The 19568-nt window shown below is 38.2% G+C and overlaps 2 protein-coding genes across 6 annotated transcripts in view; one reads left to right on the top strand and one right to left on the bottom strand.

Moving 5' to 3' along the window:
- Gigyf2 (GRB10 interacting GYF protein 2) overlaps positions 1 to 19568 on the top strand; it is a 132804-nt gene that overhangs the window by 53317 nt on the left and 59919 nt on the right. The window lies entirely within an intron of this gene.
- Positions 1951 to 11321, bottom strand: Kcnj13 (potassium inwardly rectifying channel subfamily J member 13). Of its 2 annotated transcripts, none has more exons than XM_090355057.1 (3): positions 11205 to 11321; positions 7046 to 7521; positions 1951 to 4344 (listed from the first exon to the last, which is right to left on the bottom strand). In XM_090355057.1, exons 2-3 carry the CDS (start codon positions 7503 to 7505, stop codon positions 3722 to 3724), a joined length of 1083 nt encoding a protein of 360 aa, XP_090211183.1. In that variant the 5' UTR covers positions 7506 to 7521; positions 11205 to 11321; the 3' UTR covers positions 1951 to 3721. The 2 variants fall into 2 exon arrangements, with proteins under 2 accessions (XP_090211183.1, XP_090211184.1); XM_090355058.1 differs by having other exon boundaries at positions 4204 to 4344; positions 7282 to 7521.

Genomic DNA, 19568 nt, shown 5'->3' on the forward strand with positions numbered 1-19568 from the left:
CTTGGTACCATATACACAGAAAAGGTACCACATACACAGAAAAAGCCAGAAGTAGTGCTGTGGCTCAAATGGTAGAGTGCTAGCCTTGAGAAAGGATAGTGTCCAGACCCCAAGCCCCTGGACAGAGAGAGAGAGAGAGAGAGAGAGAGAGAGAGAGAGAGAGAGAGAGAGAGAGAGAGAGAGAGAGAGAGAGAGAGAGAGAGAGAAATTAAAAAGGAACCTAACATAAGTTGGGTACTGGTGACTCCTACCTATTACCCTAACTATTCAGGAGGCTGAGACTTGAGGATTGAGGTTCCAAGTCAGCCCAACTAGAAAATTCCACAAAGACTCTGACCTCCAGTTAACTACCAGAAAACCACAAGTGGTGCTGTGGCTCAAGTTGTAGAGCAGTAGCCTTGAGCTGAAGAGCTCAGGGATAGTGCCCAGACCCAGAGTTCAAGCCCTACAGCCAAAAGAAAAGAAAAAAAAAAGAATTGAGTAATTGCCTATCAAATACAAGGGCTTGAACTTAAATCCCAAGACTACCACCATAAATAACAACTAAATCGACATATATACACAGTACACCATTATATTATGTCACACACATTATATAATGCATATATAGTGAGTATGATCCAGGTATAATCTGGAATATCGCAATTTGTGTTGTGTCTAGGCAAAATAAAACAACAATAAAAGTGCTGAACCTGGTGGCCTTTGCCACCATGCAGCTAGGATAAAGCTGTATAGAAGCATAAATTCAAGAATCGTGGTCCAGGCTGGCCTGGGAATTAACACACCACTGTATTTTTAAAAAAAGCTAAAATAAAAAGGGCTCAGGGCATAATTTAAATAGTGGAATCCACTTGACAAGAATAATTCCCATTACCACTCACAAAGTATCCATGTTCATATAGCATCAGCCATTAGGCTGATCCAAGCTGGATATTGATGGATACATTTACATTTTGAAATGAAATACTTGGAAAACTTTAGGCAATTTGATTACAGACTTTCTGGAAGTTGGTAATATAGGCCATTATAAACAAAAATACAGGCTCTTAAGATTCTTTTCTTTTCTTTTTTTGGCCAGTCTTGGACTTGAGCTCAGGGCCTGAGCACTGTCCTAGAGTTTTCTCAAGGCTAGAGCTCTTCCACTTGAGCCATAGTACCACTTCTGGATTTTTCTATGTATGTGGTACCAAGGAATTGAACCTGGGTCTTCGTGCATGCCAGGCAAGCACTCTACCACTAGGCCAAACTCCCAGCCCAAGGCTCTTAAGATTTTTAAGAATGATTTGTCTTTAGTGTGTTAAAATGTCATGTCTATATTGGTGTCCAAGAGTACGTTACATTATTTCTGAAATGATCTTCCTGATCACATATATGAGCTCTGTGGTGGCCAAGTTAGGAAATGCATAGCGCAGGAAGGCAGACTTGACATTCTTCTCAGTCATTTTCTTTTTTCATAATACTCTTGTTTTCTTGAGGGGATAATGGTCTTTCAGGAGTGTTTTTATCCTATCAACTTATTCTTTGAATAAGGGAAAGTATTACTGAACAGTGCTCCCACAAGCTTTCAATTCTCTAGACAAAAGTTTTGGGTTACATTTCTCATATGGAAATGATTAAATAGCAGTAGATTACTGAGAGATTTTCATTGTTGTTGGTTTTGTTTTTTTGGCACGTAGAAGGAAGTTATAGTTAGTTTCCACATTTACTTAATTTTCAGATTAATTTTAGTTTTTATGTTCACCCAAAACAGTAAATATGAGAGTCATCTGGCCTGAGTAGGGAACATGAAGCATCTACAGGGAGATCTAAGTTCCATGTCTCTTAACACATTCACTTGCATTACCTTGAGCAGTTTCATTTAACTGTCGAAACTATAATCTGTGTAATTGACATAGCAATCCTAGGAAGAAACATACCATGTGAATCTTTGATACTACTTTTATTTTCACAAGTTATGTGACTTGTTCTTTTATTATAGGTAAAAGAACTTCGTCTGTCTTCATGTGTTACAGCAATCTTGGGTTGGAAAAAATGTGTTTACTAATTAAGAATAAATGTTAAGATTTTCAACATTAAGTTCTCACAATAATTAGGCATCTGTGTTCTTGATATTCTTCTGCTTTATCAGTCTTAGACCTTGCCAAGATTCTTCTTTACTTTCCTTTTGGTCAAACAGTAGAAAAATTTAACTTGCAGCTATCTTCTGCTCTTTAAAACTTCTGCCTTTACTCAGCTAGTGTTTCAAGAGATGATTCCTGCTTGGGTCACCCAGCAGTGGGGAAGCTTAGTCTGTCATTCTTCCCACATTATCCTGAATAAGGGAAATTTCAGGAAAGCCGAACAGCTACAGATCTGTTTGAAACCTGATAGGGTTCTTGTTTTGCTAGCAGCCAGTCTCGATTTTTTAATTGAAGTAAGAATTATTCACCAAACTATATTAAGTTAAGCTGGATGTAAGCGAAAATGTTTGTCTTATTTTATATAGAAAACAGGCAGAGAAGGATAATTTTCATGAAGCGTTAGAGTTGGAAAGAAATAATAGAGATCATTTAGTCCAACCTCCTACTGGTGAATAAACACCCATTTTGTGTTTACAGAAAAAAAGACTATTTGATGTTGGGAACAAGAATTTGAGTTTGAAAATACTTCGTTGTCTAATTATTTTTCCCCTAGTTGACTTATATCTAGCCTTTGATTCTAAAAAACTTAAATATATTTGTATATATGTAGTATTTAGAGCCACCATGATTTTTAAAGTCATTGAATGGGTCATAAATAAGAGAAAAATTTTCCTTAAATTGTAAATAATTCAGGTGACTATGTAATTATAGTTTTTAAATCACTAATTAGGTACTAATAAAATAAGTCTAATTATTAATTATTATACTACTAATAGTTTTAAAACAGATGTAATTTTGGATATTTTTACCAAAAATATCCTGCAGGTTGGTGCAGAGCTTTACTTAATTGCTCTGATCACTTTCTACTGTGGGCATAGGAACACACACATGCATTTAGGTGTCATGCTCAAATGCTTTTAGGGTCTCGTGTAAATTTTTGCTGGGTGAGTTTCTTTTGGGGGTTTTTGGGTTTAGTTGTTAAAAAATTAAGGCGATAATACTTACCCTAGTTTTGCAGTATAAAGAGCCAAAAGAATGATCTTTTCTCTCTTGAAAAAATAAAAGTTTTTAAAGGTTGTTCACTAAATATTGTGAAATCATCTTTCCACCCAGGGAGCTATGTTTGAAACTAGACTGTTGCTTCAGTTTGCAGATGAAAATGAGAGACTTGTAGTTGATATTCTTGGAATTCAACTATGTTATTAAACTTCACTGTCCATTTTGCCTTCATTACTGGTATTATACCAAATCGTTATAAATTCATGAGCAACATTTCTATTAGGAATATCTGTCAAGTTGAGTTGTATTGATTTCAGTAGATAACCATAGATTAAAAATTTTGTAAGGATGTTTTCAGTATGTGTATTCTGTTCTGAGTATCTGTCAAGTTGAGTTGTTTTGATGTCAGTAGATAAAACGTTACAAGAATGTTTTCAGAATGTGTATTGATAGTGCAGCCATTTTTTGTGGACAGAGGCATGATTACCTTGATGTAATCAGCATTGAAAAAAGAAAACATGAGATACATTGAAGGAAAAGTAACTGTATAACTGTCTGGGATATATTTAATACATTAAAAAATAGGATGGCGTGGTTAAGTCTTACTCTGTTAGTCCTGTTTCAGAGATCTGAAAATTGTCAATGCTTTGTCCATTGATACGGATGTCAAGGTCAGTCCTGTGTGGGCTCTTAGGGACCAGAGGAGTTGGAAGTTCAGGAACAGTCTTGTCAAAATTCTCCATCTTGACTTGGTGTTCACCTTTGGAACCTCGGGTCATCAGAGGTGCAAAACAGTGGTGTAACATGATCTCGGAGGGTAGGTAGGATGTCCTCCTTTGGCAGATTTCACCAGTACCTTCCTGCATTGCTGATAGGAACACAACTAATTCGAAGTGGTGAGGGTTTTCATGCTGGAGTAGAGTTGCCAGAGGACTTGATGGTGTAATAGAATGGTAGTAGGTTAGTGGAAAAATAAAGAATGGACATTCTTCAGAACTGATGCCATCAAGGTGAAAGTCCACACTGGTCTGGTAGAGTTTGCTGTTTTCCCTTTCCTGATAGAGTACAGCTGAGACTCGGACACTGGTCAGAGGGCTGGGCCGGATGTTAGCCACTTGGAAGATAAGATTAGGTTTGCCATCTATGTGAGCTACTACCGCTAAGTCAGTAAAGCGAATTGAGAAAGCTCGATTTTTTGGCCGGGCAATCTTCGCCACAAAGGCACCTAAATTAGAAACCATTGAATTTTTTTTTAGAATGATGTCACTATATATCCCTTTTCTAAACGAGAACACTATATCAAGTTCCTGTACATATACCTAAAATTTATCTTCTTTCATGTGAAGTCAACACACATACACATATAAAGACCCGTGTTTTTTTTTTTGTGGGTCATGGGGCTTGAATTCAACCTGGGCACCATCCCTGAGCTCTTCAGCTCAAGGCTACTACCCTACCCTTGAGCCCAGCCCCACTTTCTATTTTCTAGAGGTTAATTAGAGATAAGAGTCTCAGGTCCTTTTGTGCCTGGGCTGGCTGTGAACCTTGATCCTCAGATCTCAGCCTCCGGAGTAGTTGGGTTACAGGTGTGAGCCACTGCACCAGGCAAACACCAGTTTTTTTACATATATATTACCTTACTTTTTAAAAAATGTTTGGCCTAGTGGTAGAGTGCTTGCCTAGCATGCACGAAGACCCGGGTTCAATTCCTTGGTACCACATACTTAGAAAAAGCCAGAAGTGGTGCTGAGGCTCAAGTGGTAGAGCTCTAGCCTTGAGAAAGTCCAAGGACAGAGCTTAGGCCCTGAGCTCAAGTCCAGGACTGGCCAAAAAAAAATGATAGGAGCTGAGTGCCAGTGGCTCATGCCTCTAGCTAATCCAGAAGGCTGAAGTATGAAGATCACAGTTCAAAGCCATCCTGGGCAGGAAAGGTTGTGAGCCTCTTATCTCCAATTAACTACCAGAAAACTGGAAATGGAGCTGTGGCTCAAAGTGGTAGAGAGCTAGCCTTAACCAAGAGCTCAGGAGCAGTGAACGCCCAGGCCTTGAGTTCAAGCCCCATGAACAACAAAAAAATAAAATTTAAGGACAACATCCAGGCCCTGAGTCCAAGCCCTAGGACTGGCACATACGCACAAAAAAGTTATAGATGATGAATGCAATGTAGTTATAATTAGATAACGAGAATCTTAGTTTAATTAGAGATTCAACTGACAATAGGATGATTTGGGGGGAGGGGACTTGCAGAAAGGAATGATACACTGAATTTTTTTGGGGGGAGGGTGGTCCTGGGGCTTGAACTCAGGGTCTGGGCACTGTCTCTGGGCACTTTTGCTCAAGGCTAGCTCTCTGCCAATTGAGCCACTGCGCTGATCCTGGCTTTTTCTGAGCATGTAGTCTGTTCTTGGGTATCAAACCCAGGGTTTTGTGCATGCTAGGTGAGCACTCTACGCCTGGGCTACACTCCAACCACAATGAAAGATTTTTTTTAAACTTTGAAAGTTAGGTACACTTTACTCTTTTTGGGGAACACTAGCTATAAGTTGATTTCTTTTTGCTTTGCGAGCACCTCCCCCTCGTTCCCAGCTGTGGAGGAAGGTTTTCTAACCGTGCACACACTGCAGAACTTGCTGGAAAGCTGGTGGGGCCTGTGGGGCCCTTTCCACAATTACATTTTAAATGCCAATATATAAATGGGAACTGAGGAAAACAGATATTTTCAAATTCAGTTGAACATTTAAAAAATAATATATAGCAGCATATTGCTTTATTAGTGCATTAAATAGCAAAACCTAATACTGTGTTTAATTTTGTGATTTTTGCATTATTGTGATTTGATAAGAAAATAGTTCATTTCTAATTGGACCAAGATACTGGCAGTGCTAATCTATAATTGTTGTTATAGTTGTATTCATTTTAGGAAATTCAAATTAAGTTAGGGGTGGTTAGTATATAACATTTTTCCCCACCTAATTTAAGAGCTTCCCTCAGTTTCATAAGAAGTGACACTATATATCTTTTTTTTTTTTTTTTTTTTTTTGCCAGTTGTGGGGGCTTAAACTCCAGGTCTGGGCACTGTCCTTGGGCTTTCTCAACTTTAGCTTGCCCTCTACAACTTGAGCCACAGCACCACTTCTGGCCTTTTCTGTGTATGTGGTGCTGAGGAATCAAACCCAGGGCTTTTAACATGCTAGGCAAGCACTCTACCACTCGCCACACTCCCACAAGTAGATACCTTGTAGATGGAAAGTTGTAGAGCTAGTTGAGAGCACACTGGGATTTCATTCCAGATTACTTGTTATGTGGTCTAAAGCTTACACTCTTAGACTGTTACTGAATATACATTAAAGCCAAGGTTTCTACTTATTTTTCTTTTCAGCTTTATATCTCACATAACATGAAGACTAACTCTATTAGAGGCTTAGATATTATCAGTTATATAGCAAAATTCCATAATCTTGGTGGCTGTATTTTTAATGCATTTTACTAACACATACTGCTATCCATGGTCCTTGTGTGTTTGCTTGTATTCAACGGCTACTGACTGTATGGTTTCAGAGGAGAAAATGGTAGTAGCACATCAGAAAAAAAAAAATGGAATTCCTATTTGTAGCATGATAGGTGGTTAAGACATACCTTGAACTTATTCACTAAGTGTTAAACAAAATACTAATTTTAGAACAACTGTAGAGTTAATATCTTAAGGAGTTTCAGTAGTAGTAATTAAACAATAAGTCTTAGATTCCTTTTATGTTTCTATTGTTTGTCCCTAGAATTTTTTTCTTCTTCTTTATGTATGTATGTCACCGTCCTTCCTTAGGCATCACCTCATAATAATACAAATAGATTAGAACAGTGCTGCTTATAATTAAATATACCCTTGTCAAAGTTTTTGCATTGTTTTTTGAAAGAACAAAGACAATTACCTGTGATAAAAGCTTCTAGCATGAGGCCTAGCAGCATTTGTATGGCAAGTAAGGCGATTGCACTTGGACAGTCACCACTGGGGAACATGGTACCATAACCAATTGTGAGTTGCGTCTCCAGGGAGAAGGAGAATGCAGCTGTAAAACTGGTGATGTACTTGACACAGATAGTGTGGTTTTCAGGTGGGGCATCATGATCTAGTTCCAGATCACCATTCATCTCAGCTAGAACATACCAGAGCACTGCAAAGACAAGCCAGTGGACAACAAAAGAAGCAGAAAAGACCAGCATCATCCAACGCCAGCGCATGTCCATTAGGATTCCCCAGGCATCTCGAAGATAGGCAAGGCCTCTTTGAGCACCATCCATCTGAAGTGTGCTGTGGCCATCTTTGGTGACCATCCTCCGGTATCTCTGACTTAGGAGAGGTGTGATAACTTTGCAGTTACTGCTGTCCATCCTCTGCTTTGATTCTCTGTAATCAGAAGTAAATTAGTTAGCCATTAATTGCCTTAGTATTCATGAACTCTGAAGCTATCTTTTCTGCTTTTTTGAAAATGTTCTGTGACTATAATTTAGGCAGGCCTTTTCTCAAACTACTTATATAAAAGGGCAATTATCATCCAAGTCATCCATTTGTTGGCTAATTACCTTGTTCTAATAGGCTGTCATTTTTCTGACTGCCAAAATATTATTTGGTATTTTAACATCTTCTAAGTATATTTTAGAATTCCCAACGAGGAGGTGAGGGTTATGATTACTGTTTGTTTAACATATCTGTATCATCTTTGCCCAAGTCCAGGTATTACTTATTTGATTAAATGTTATATGTAAATAATAGCTTTTAGCAATTAACTTATGAATAGTTAAAAAGGAATAAGTTTTAAGTTTACCATATAAATAAATATACATCATTTGGAACTTAGCCTTAAACACTGTTATACTTGACACTTGCTGCTTACTTCACAAGTAGTGAAAAAGTGCTGCATACTTTTTCATGCTTTTTAAGATGGTCTCACTGGGTAACTAAGGCTGGCTTCTAGCTCATGATCTTCCTGCCTCAACCTACAAAGTGCTGTGATTACAGATGTGCCCTATCTTCCATCCTGTCTATTTAATGACACTTAAGTATGGCACTGGATTTATATGCAACAAAGTTGTTGCTTGGTATTTCTGGATCCTTTGTGGTTTAGGGATTGGAGATTGCTTTTCTGGCTTTGACCAGTGCGTTATATGCAACTTGAAGTAGTCTCAGGACAAAAAAGAAAGTTGCGTACAACCATTATTAACTTTATTTATGACTCTTAGGATGACAATCATTGTTTGTTATTTGCTAGAAATCATACCAAATATTTCACAAATATTCACTCATGAGAAGTCAATAGATTACCTGGCGAGAGTAAGTGCTCAGTAAATAGTAGTTGCTTTTCTGTGACTTCTAACTTTTATATTAATAAGTACATATGGAGAATGAAACTGAGGCACAGTGACTTTTCTATGATTACAAAGATAGTTGATTTCATGCTTTCCAAGTCCAGAGCCAGCCTTATGTTGCTTCAAAAATGAGACCTTTGAGCCTCATCAGAATATTTGTTCTTCAGTGATACTTATGAGGTTATTTCCATGTTTTTCAATTAAGGAAGACTTCATACAAGACTCTGAGGTTAGTACAATCAGAAGTATTGGTCTGTATTTTGCAGTACAGAATTTTTGGCAGTAAGGTTGGACCTCAGAGCTTCGTGTTTGTTTGGCAAGAGCTCTACTACCAAGCCACATCTCTTATTACTTATGTAGTATTCATAAACCTAGGTGCCAAGAACATAATTAAAATACAAAATACTATCAGCATAATTTTACCAAAGGAAAAATGCTGACACTGAAAAAAGGATGTGAGAACGACAGGATATAAAAAAATAATAAAAAGGACATTTGTTTTCTTTCCTAAAGATGTGTGAACATCTTTGTTTCTTGCTTCCTGCCTATGTGAAGTGTATCCTAATGACTGCTGCTGTTCAGTGTTTCACAAAGCTTGGGGAAGAAACAGCTGCATGGTCTCGTCTTGATTTCAACCTGATTTCAATTTATAAATGCCTAAACTTCCTTTCTTTGTTTCTCGATAGACTTGCAGATTTCTCATTTGAGCCTTTTCAGCATCCTTACTTGTTACAGGAACACTAAGATCAGAAAGAGAGTGAATAGCGTTCTTATTCATAGCGTTCTTCCTCCATGAAGCTTTGTAGTTTGCTGAATTTATTTGGATAATGTTGGCAAGTGGTTGAAAGAAGTTACATTTTTATACTTAATGGATTACCCAGACTATTTTTTTTTTTAATTCACGTAGTCAGTGTACAAGATAGGGGAAACTAGACATCTGCTACCATCTAGTCCAATTGAACAGATTTTCTTAGCTTTAAAATAGATGGAGAGGAGGAGAGAGAGAAAAAATAAATAGGGTGAGCCACTGGGTGTGGTAGCTTAGGCCTGTAATCCTAGCTACTCAGGAGGCTGAGATCTGAGGATAGCAGTTCAAAGCCAGCCGGGCACTAAAGAACATGAGACTCTTATCTCCAGTTAATCACTAGAAAATGGGAAGTGGGCTGTGTCTCCGGGGTAGGGCAATAGCCTTGAGCTGAAGAGCTCAGAACAGTGCCCAGGCCCAGAGTTCAATCCCCATGACCTCCCCCCCTCCCAAAAAAAAAAAAAAAAAGATAAATTGATCCATTAAAGCCCTGCAACGTTGTTATTTTCAGTTCCCTCAGCCGATAAAGCTTTCCTATGAAAATTTATTTTTTAAAGTAATTTATATCTGCTTCCTTTAAAATGATTTTAGGTCTGCTTCTTTCTAAATAATTTTATGACTTCTTTAATAAAAGTTATATTGGCCGGGAGTTTGACATACTGGTACAGTGCATGCCCAAAGAACCAGGTTCAATTCCTCAGTACCACATACATAAAAAAAGCCAGAAAGTGGTGTTGTAGCTCAAGTGGTAGAGCTCTAGCCTTGAGGAAGCCCAAGGACAGTGCTCAGGCCCTGAGTTCAAGCCCCAGGACTGCCCCCCCAAAAAAAAGTATATATCTTATTGCCTTATACTTAGGATCTTTGTCTATCAAATGTAAAAGTGTCTAACAGACATTGTATACATACCATTACCAAATAATTTTTAAATGTTAAATCCCCACAGATACAAGAGTATTTTTCAATGTACTTGTCTTGATTTGGATTTATATTATTCTTGTCAGCTGATCCTAACACAAAGTAGAAAAGAAAATCAGCAAAATTTGCATGGTTTTTTTTTATGTGGGCTCTAATGGATAGAAAAAGTAGAATTAACTACTAAAATGTTTGTTTCTAGTAAAAGTAACTGATTTTATTCTACTCATTAAGTTGTCGCCCTCAGTTATTTCTTTTGTATTGTTATTTTAGAGTAGTACTATAGTACATGTTAAAATTAAGATTCAGGTTGTATTTACAAGGATTAAATTAGTACAGTATTTCTCCACATCTGATGTAAAAGTCTTTCAGACTAAGAGTCATCTCTCCTGCTCTCCGTAATTAGGTCAAATGATGTGGATTCTAACCCTGTTATGTAAGCTCAGATTCTTTCGTATTTTAATTTTTTTTTTACTACTATTTGTACTTACTACTGATTTCAGTAGTAATTCTATGCTTGAAAAGAAGTTAAATTTGAATACTGATTCTTTTTCTTGAGAAAAACATTGTAATTCATTTTACATTTATTTTCATATGTCTATTATAAATTCATTTATTCTCTCCCAATAGACACTTTCAAAATTTTATCTTAAAGCCTTTCTGCTGTATGCATTTATGTATTATAATGGTGAATAAGTGTACATTAAGAGTCACAGTAATGCTTTTGGTAGTGCTATTGTTCAAGTTCTAAAATTTAAGGAAAAAGAATAAGACATCTTGATTGAAGAGCCTATAAATAGGTGTTGGAAGTTGGCTTGGTTGGTAAGTGCCAGCCAGTGTCAGGTATAGAGTGTGAATCCTAGTCTTGAAACAAGATAAAGGAAAATAAAGTCATATATATTACATCTTCTATTTAAAGTAATCAAGCCCTGGCCCTGTTAACTGGTTAATTTTTTCCCTGTTCCCCTTAAGGAAGGAAAAATAAAAATATTATTTCATGTACTCACCTCTTCTTTTGCAAGTTCAGCCTGAAATGTAGGTTCCTAAGGAAGCCTGCAGATGTCTTTTTGATCAGGTAGTTTTAACCTACAAGTCTAGTTCATAGGTTTTCTTCTTGGACTGGCTTTACAGCTTACATTCCTGTGTTTATAATGTCCTGGGAGCTGGTTTCAGCTGAAGATGATGTGATTGGTCACTTAGTCTGCAGGGGGGCCAATTAGCTCTGATCATGTGGAAAAGAATGCTGGTTTGTTAGGAGGTCTTTCTTTACCCAACACAAACCTTAACAACTCTGGAGAAAGCCTCCAGAGCTGACTTGGAGAACGGGTGCATTTTTTCCTCTAATCAGGACCGGTTTTTAGTAAGTTTGCATAATCTTACTTAAGAGTTTATTTGAAAGTTCAAAGGGATAAAATTCCCTGAAAGATTTCCTTTCAGCCATCTTTCCTTATATAGCATGTTGAAGTGTGAGATATCTCCTTCACTAATCTTTTTTCCACCATTTCTTGGGGGAAGATTAATTTGGATAAGGTTGTTTAGATATAAATTATAGATCTGATTTTCTTCATTTTCTTTTCATTTCCCATCTCATTAGAATGACTAGTAAGTAAAGGTGATTTAGTTACCTGAAGTCATTCTCTTTTTTTTTAATTGCAAAGGGACAGACTTTTGTAAGAAGCTATGAGAAAAGGCCTCAAATAGGAGTAAAATTAGTTGTACTTGTACTGTTTCTGCATCATACACCTCTGTGAAAAAGCTGAAGAACTTTCTTAAATCTTGCTTTAGTGTTATTTAAAGGAAGATTCCTTTAGTGTGATGAAATAGAATAGAATAAAACATAGTGTTTAGAACACATAGAACTAAACATTTAAGTCATGTTTTACTGGAAAATGTCTGTAATACATAATGAGCTGAGATATGGCTTTGTATAATGCTTTAGTGAGCAGTATTTTCCTTATTTTAGCTGTTAATTTTAACGTTTTGATCAAATGTCACATGTAAGAGGATCTGAGAAACAAAGGCTGTAATTGTTCAAAGTATAATCATGGAACGCCTGCTGGGAAACTTATTAATGTAGACCAATATAATGCTACTTAGAAAGGGAAATCCGCCTTGTAGATACTTCTCCCCCCCATCCCCCTAACTTAAAAAAATACATTAATTCCTTCTTTGTTTTATTAATGCCAAACATTTCAGTACAAGTTCAGACACAGCCATCTAAACTTTGACTTTTAAAACTGGAGAAGGTAAGGATTAATGATGGGCTTCTATCCAGCCTAAGATGGGTCAACAAATAATTCTGATCTTTAACTTACCACCAAACTCTAGAGGTAATTCGGAAAACTACTCTTGGGACAGTGACTCAGCCCCATGGACTGACCCTGGGGAGAGACTTTATAGTGTTCCCAAGCCGATCTTTTTGTAGTCATTTTGCAGCCATCTCAGAAGGGCCTGACTAACTTACCAGCCCCTGAACTTTCATTGAACCTATGAGGCCAGTGATTCTCATGAAAACAAGGCCTTGTCTGACCAATTCTGAGAACATGGACTATCAGACTACCTAATACCACCTCTAAATCTGCTTGTGACTGTGATTGCTTTAACTATGCATCTCTCACACCTGACCCTAGTTCTTCCTGTTTATCATAAAGCCAATGCCTGTGTCCCCGAAGAGAGAAGAATATGATTGAGGATGAACAAGGTGCTCATGGCATCATGCCATATAATATTTCTTGCTGTGTTTCTTTTCTAATTAACTTTCCTGTTATTTCAAAGGAAAACAAAAAACCAAAACTAGAGAGAGTAAAAGCTCCAAGGAGGAACTTGTGGTTTGAGGCTGATTTCCTGCATGTGCTAATAGAAATTAGACTTTCTATTAGCTGATTGGGGAGGGAAAAAAAATCCAAACCAACCAAAATGCCTTCCAGAAAGCTGAAACACTTGAATGGCTCTGCTGGTGGCAGATATGTTCAAGACACATGTCTTGAGTGGTTACTGAGTAGATGATATGTAAGAAAGAACATAGAGGCTACAGTTTGGCATGGTGGTGTATCACTACAGTTCTAGCATTAGAGGAAAGGCAGGCAGGCAAATTAGAAAAGGATTTTACTCAACTTAGAGTCTTCTTTCTGCAAGATGCTCCATTACAGAACGTATGTAAATATCCTTAGTTGAGCTGGTCACCTATGGCTCACGCCTGTAATCCTAGCTGATCAAGAGACCACCTGGAGAATCCAAGTATGAAGACATCTCAGGCAGGATCTGTTTTCTGTGTTTGCTTCCCCTTATTTACTTAAGGTGTTTTTTCTTTTCTCCTTCAAATTTCCTACAGCTTCTTATGTGTAAGTAGTTGCAAATGCCCATTTAGATTTGCTGATGAACTTAGAAACGTATTAGTCCTTCTACTCTGAGATTTATTCTTGATGATATCCCAGGAGAACTACTTTATTTTTACTTTCCAGAGTAAATACCCCAAAGAGGTGTATTGTGTGTTTTCTCTCCCTTCCTCCCTCCCTCCCTCCCTCCCTCCTTCCCTCTCCCCTCCCCTCCCCCCTCCCTCTCTTCCTCCCTCTCTCTCTCTCTCTCTCTGTTAAGAATGAAATATATTTTTTTCTCTGAAAAAGTTTTTGACTGCTTAGATTTTTCCAGCTCGATAGTATGCCCTACACAGTTTTGTTTTGTTTTTTTGGTGGGGGACAGTCCTGGGGCTTGAACTCAGGGTCTGGGTACTGTGCTTAAACTTTCTCAAGGCTAGCACTTCACCACTTAAGCCACAGCACCACTTCTGGCATTTTCTGTGTATGTGGTACTGAGGAATTGAACTCAGGGCTTCATGCATGCTGGGCAAACACTCTACCACTAGGCCATGCTCCTGGGTGTAGACAACAATTTCTAATTGCTAACTGCAGATATGATGGAACAGCTCTGAAGCACCCACCCTGTGATGCAAACACAGTATTCCCTTGCTAGTAGTCTGAACCTCTAAGCTCTTTCTGGTTCAAGTTGCCAGGTTATCTTAATATTGGCACAGATCATATGCCAGCTTCACCTTAAATGTACAGGCTTCCAATCTAAATGTAATCTTCGATTTCTATTTAAGATAGCACAGTAAGGTTAATTGGAAATAGCTCTAAAACTTATTTTTTCTGAGTGAATATCAATATATATCAGATACTTTTTCATTAATTGATTTTTTAAAATTCAGGATTACGCTGATTAAATCAGATGCTTATTGTATGTAAATGATTCCTCATTAAATCCATTTTTCTGTCCCTAAAAATATTTTCTCTTTTCAGCTGTAATCTAGCCCACGATCCACAAACAATTCTAACTTTTTGAACTGTGCTCTCCTGCCTATGTATATAGGTGCTCGTTGATTTGGTCTCCCCCCTCCCCCCCCACACGCACACACGCTTTTTTTTTTCTAAGCAGGATTGTGGTTTGCAGCCAGGGTGGGCCTGGAATTCAATCCTTCTGCCTCTGCAAATGTTAGCATTATAGGCATGGACCACATATCAGGCTGTGGCTTCCATGTTCTTTTTTGGCCAGTCTTGGGCTTGAGCTCAGGGCATGAGCACTGTCCTTGGAGTTTCTCAAGGCTAGAGCTCTACCACTTGAGCCTCAGCCCCACTTCTGGCTTTTTGCTATGTATGTGGGGTACCGAGGAATCGAACCCGGGTCTTCGTGCATGTTAGGCAAGCACTCTACCACTAAGCCACACTCCTGACCCTTCCATGTTCTTCCTTACATAGCTTTGTACTTAGCTTTCTTTTGAAAAGATCTAGTTTTCTGGCTTTGCATGTTCAAGCCTTCCCAGTGATTGCCTTCCTGGAAGATTTCAAGTGCTCCTGAGTATGTGGCAGCAGACAGTATGCATGGGAGCGGGGCTGGAGCAGCGCTGTGGGAGGTGATGTGCACAAATGAAGTGTGGTTTTCTTTAAAGAGATTCTGACATGCCATAGCCTTTCCCGTCCCCGAACCAGGCACTGCTGTTTTCTGGACTGTGATCACCAGCAGGGCAAGTATCTCCTCAGGGGTTAGGGTGGGAGAAAACTTGCAAATCAATGGATATAGAACTTAAGTTTATGATCCTAGCCACTGTTTTATTTGTAAGTATTTTTTATTTGTAAGTAGAGGCATTTGACAATAAATAGCAATAGTGGGGCGGGATTCCCTTTCAGTGTTTGAGGAATAGAAAGTTACTTGTTACAAAAATTTGCACATAAACAAGCTTCAAAGTCTGTCCCATAATTCCACTTTTGCTTTTGGAGATTGGGCACTTGGAAGCTGCAGGTCTCACAGCTGTAGATTTTGTTGGCTGAGTGCCTCTCTGCTCCATTTGAAGTTTTCCATAAACACCATTTTTGGCTGTGAGTCAAACATGCACGCAGGTGCCCTTTTACTGCTCTTTCTCCTTAGGAAGTCCATTCAGTCAGACCAAGCAAAAACCAGCACTGCATTTCAATTTCATTTTAGTTTTAGAAAAATTCTTTTTTAGTTTAATATACTGAGGCGGAAACATGTATCTACTATCATTGGAGACACTAAACATACTATGTATGTTTGTTTGTTTGTCAGTTAGTCCTTGGGCTTGAACTCAGGGCCTGGGCTCTGTCCTTGGACACTTTTTGCTCAAGGCTAGCACCCTGCCACTTGAGCCACAGGATCACTTCCGGCATTTTCTGTAGTAACAAAGAATTGGACCCAGAGCTTTGTGCATTCTAGGCGAGCAGTCTGCCACCATGCTATGCTCTCAGCCCTAAATATACTGTTTGTTTAGCACTTACAGTGATGCAAAAATACAAAGTATATAGTTTCTCAAAAAATACTGCTTCATTGAACAAAAAATAGTGCATTTTATGTTTGTAGGTGTTGTTTTGGTTTTTGTTTTTCTCTTTCGAAAGCCCTAGATAAACTTAAGGCTCTGATGAAAGCCTTTAAAACCCTTTTCCTAAAGAAACAATAAGCATTCTGTCTTATAATGCATCTCTAGTTTAGAGATGAGTCCTAAGATCATTCATTGATTGTATTTGGTTCAGTTATGAATTTGCAAATTGTTCAATTAGATTTATTTTTAAATCATCTTGTCGATTTGTTAAAAATTTTAAAATAAGCTAAAGTGTTTTAGTTGACCGTGTTGTGCAGGTATATTATATAAAACAGACTTGGAAATAGCTTGATATCATATTTAAATTGCTCATGAAGAACTTAAATATTTAGCATTTATTGTTGAAACTTTTGGAAAGGAGAAAGGGAGGTAGCCTGGTAGAGGGAATGAGATTGATTGTAACATATTGTAAATAAATATGGAGCTGTAACAATGAAATTTCTGTATAACTAATGTAAGCTAATGGAAATTTTAAAATAGCATTTATTTGAAGATTGCAGTATGTTTTATTCTATCTCTCCCTTTTTAGAGATAATAACAAACTGTATCCTCAAGTAACACTCTGCATGGCGTATCTACTGCCTATTTGAAGCCTGTGATGCTTAGATCTTCTTCCTAGTTATTTTCTTTTTTCTAAAATTTCTGGCTTCCTTCACTGGTTCTAATTTGTGAGTAAACCACTTAGAATAATGTAGAGGTGGGCTAGGAAGTTGAATGACGGTGTTTTTTTGGGGGGGAAGGGAATCATGGGGTTTGAACTCTGGGCCTGAGGGCTGTCCCAGGACTACCCTGCCCTTGTGCTGGGGCGTTGTCTCTGAGCTCTTCATCTCAAGACTATGCCCTACCCCTGGAGCCATGCTCTCAGCCCCCAAATCACAAATTGTAAGTTGTGATTTGTGCACTTTTGTAAGATGTATTTCAATTAAAAGGGTTTTTGGGGTCAGGAGTTTGGCCTAGTGGTAGAGTGTTTACCTAGCATGCATGAAGTCCTGGGTTCAATTCCTTGATACCACATACACAGAAAAAGCCAGAAGAGCTGCTGTTACTTAAGTGGTAGAGCTCTAGTCTTGAGAAAGTCCAAGGCCCTGAGTAAAAGCCCCAGGACTGGCCAAAAAAGCAAAAACAACCAAAGGTTTTTTTTTGAAGAAGTTAAATCCATTTCTAAATTGAGGCTTTTCACCCATTTCTAATGAAAATGACTGATCCCCCAAAGGGAAAAACTAAAACTCTCCTACCTGTGTAATTAATGTAAGAACTATTTATGTTTTCTTGGTTTACCAGGGAAAGCAATCTAAATCGATTATACTTATGTAATGTTTGATATGTAAAGAAGTGCAATTTAGGGATTTCTTTTGTGAAACTGCTCACTTCTGTTCCAAAATTTTTACTGGTTTGTTGATGTAAAGTCATGCAACCTTAACCAAACCCTCCTTCCATATAAGAAGTTAGAAGATTTGTTTTCTAGTCATTGTAATATGAATTGGACTTAAATTTAAAACCTTAAGTTTAGATTTCATTCATTCATTTATTGCTGTGCAACTAGAGCTTGAATTCAGGGCCTCATACCCTTACTTGTCTTTTTTTGCTCAAGATTAGTGTTTTACGACTTCTCAGCTTATGCTTTAATTATGACTCCAAGCTTATTTTTTGTTTGTAGTTGAGCTCCTTTTTATATGCAAATTTCTGTGTTCAACATTTCGTTTTTGCATCAGGAACTGCATAAGTGGATATTCCAGTGTGATTTTCCAGCAGTTTAAGAATTACAAGATAATTTTTCTATGAGTAAGAAAACCAGTGAGGTACCAGTGGCTTAGCACTGTAATCTTAGCTACTCAGGAGTCTGAGATCAAGGTTTGAAGTCAACTCAGGCTGGAAAGTCCATGAGTCTCTTATCTCTAGTTAGCCACTAAAGAGTTGAACATGGAGCTGGGACAGTGCCCAGGCCCTTTGTTCAAGCTTTAGTACACACACTAGTGTGTACTGGTTTGTAGTGTGTACTAGTTTGTTTGTTTTAAGTTTACTTCTTTTTACCTTTTCCAATCATTTGTATTAATATATTTTTCTTACGTATTAATAGAAAATAATTTTCAGGACTTGACAGTTACAAAGATGAACCTGTGGCTGGGAGCGTAGCCTAGTGGTAGAATGCTCGCCTAGCATATATGAAGCCCTGGGTTTGATTCCCTGGTACCACATGCTCAGAAAAAGCTGGAAGTGGTGCTGTGGCTCAAGTGGCAGAGCTCTAGCCTTGAATAAAAAGTGTCCAAGGACAGTGAGTGCCCAGGCCCTGAGTTCGAGCCCCAGGACTGGCCCCCCCCCCCCAAAAAAAAAGGAAGAGAGAAAGAATGAAAAAAGAAAAAAAGAAACTTTTAGGTAAAATATGACATGAGAGATTTTTAAAAATTAATAATTTTATTTTTAATATTTAATTATTATAAAGATAATGTATAGAGAGGGGTTATTGTTATATAAGTCAGATAATGAGAACAGAAGTAATTTTTAAAATAATCTTAAGGAAAAAAAATCCAGCCAGGTGCCATTGGCTCATGCCTATAACCCTAGTTACCTAGGAAACTAAGATATAAGGATTACAGTTCAAAGCCAGCCCTAGTATAAAAGTCAGTGACACTCTTTTCTCCAATTACCTACCAGAAAATTGGAAGTGATGCTAGTTAGCCTTGAGCTAAAGAGCCCAGGGACAAGCTCAGGTCCAGAATTCAAGCCCCATGACACCTCCCCCCCCCCCCCAAAAAAAATCAGACTTGAGCCACATTGATGTGGCTTTAAGGTAATGTCGTATCAAGGTATTGAGAGTTTAAAAATAGTTGGGATTGTTGCTCAAGTGATAGAATTACCTGCTAGAGTTGTGGCTGTTTGGAACTAAGGTCTCAGTCTGGTAGAAGAATTTACCAAGGGGCCCTGGAGCATGGCCTTGTGGTAGAATCCTTGCCTAGCATGCACAAAGCTCTGGGTTAGATTCCTTGGTAACACATACACAGAGAAAGCCAGAAGTCATGCTGTGGCTCAAATGGTGGAGTGCTAGCTTTGAGAAGTCTTGTGTGGGTCACTGTGGTAACTGGAAGTCACTGAGTCTGGATGGAGGTATTGTCTTGATCCTGGAGAGAGGAATCCATGGGAAAATACTGTTAAAAGTGAGGTAGTGTGATTAAAAGTACCCGATGGGGACCTGTCCAAATAGCCTTTGAAATTCTTTTTTTTTTTTTTTTTTTTTTGCCAGTCCTGGGCTTGAGCTCAGAGCCTGAGCACTGTCCTTGGACTTTCTCAAGGCTAGAGCGCTACCACTTGAGCCTCAGCACCACTTCTGGCTTTTTTTTATGTATGTGGTACCGAGGAATCGAACCCGGGTCTTTGTGCATGCTAGGCAAGCACTCTACCACTAGGCCAAACTCCTGGCCCCCGCCTTTAAAATGCTTTACCTCCAAAAAGGATTTTAAGATATGTCTAATCTCTAGGCTCGAAAGGT

Source organism: Megascapheus bottae, chromosome 21 (assembly GCF_031878675.1).
Source record: "Megascapheus bottae isolate mThoBot1 chromosome 21, mThoBot2.hap1, whole genome shotgun sequence".
NCBI lineage: Eukaryota > Metazoa > Chordata > Mammalia > Rodentia > Geomyidae > Megascapheus > Megascapheus bottae.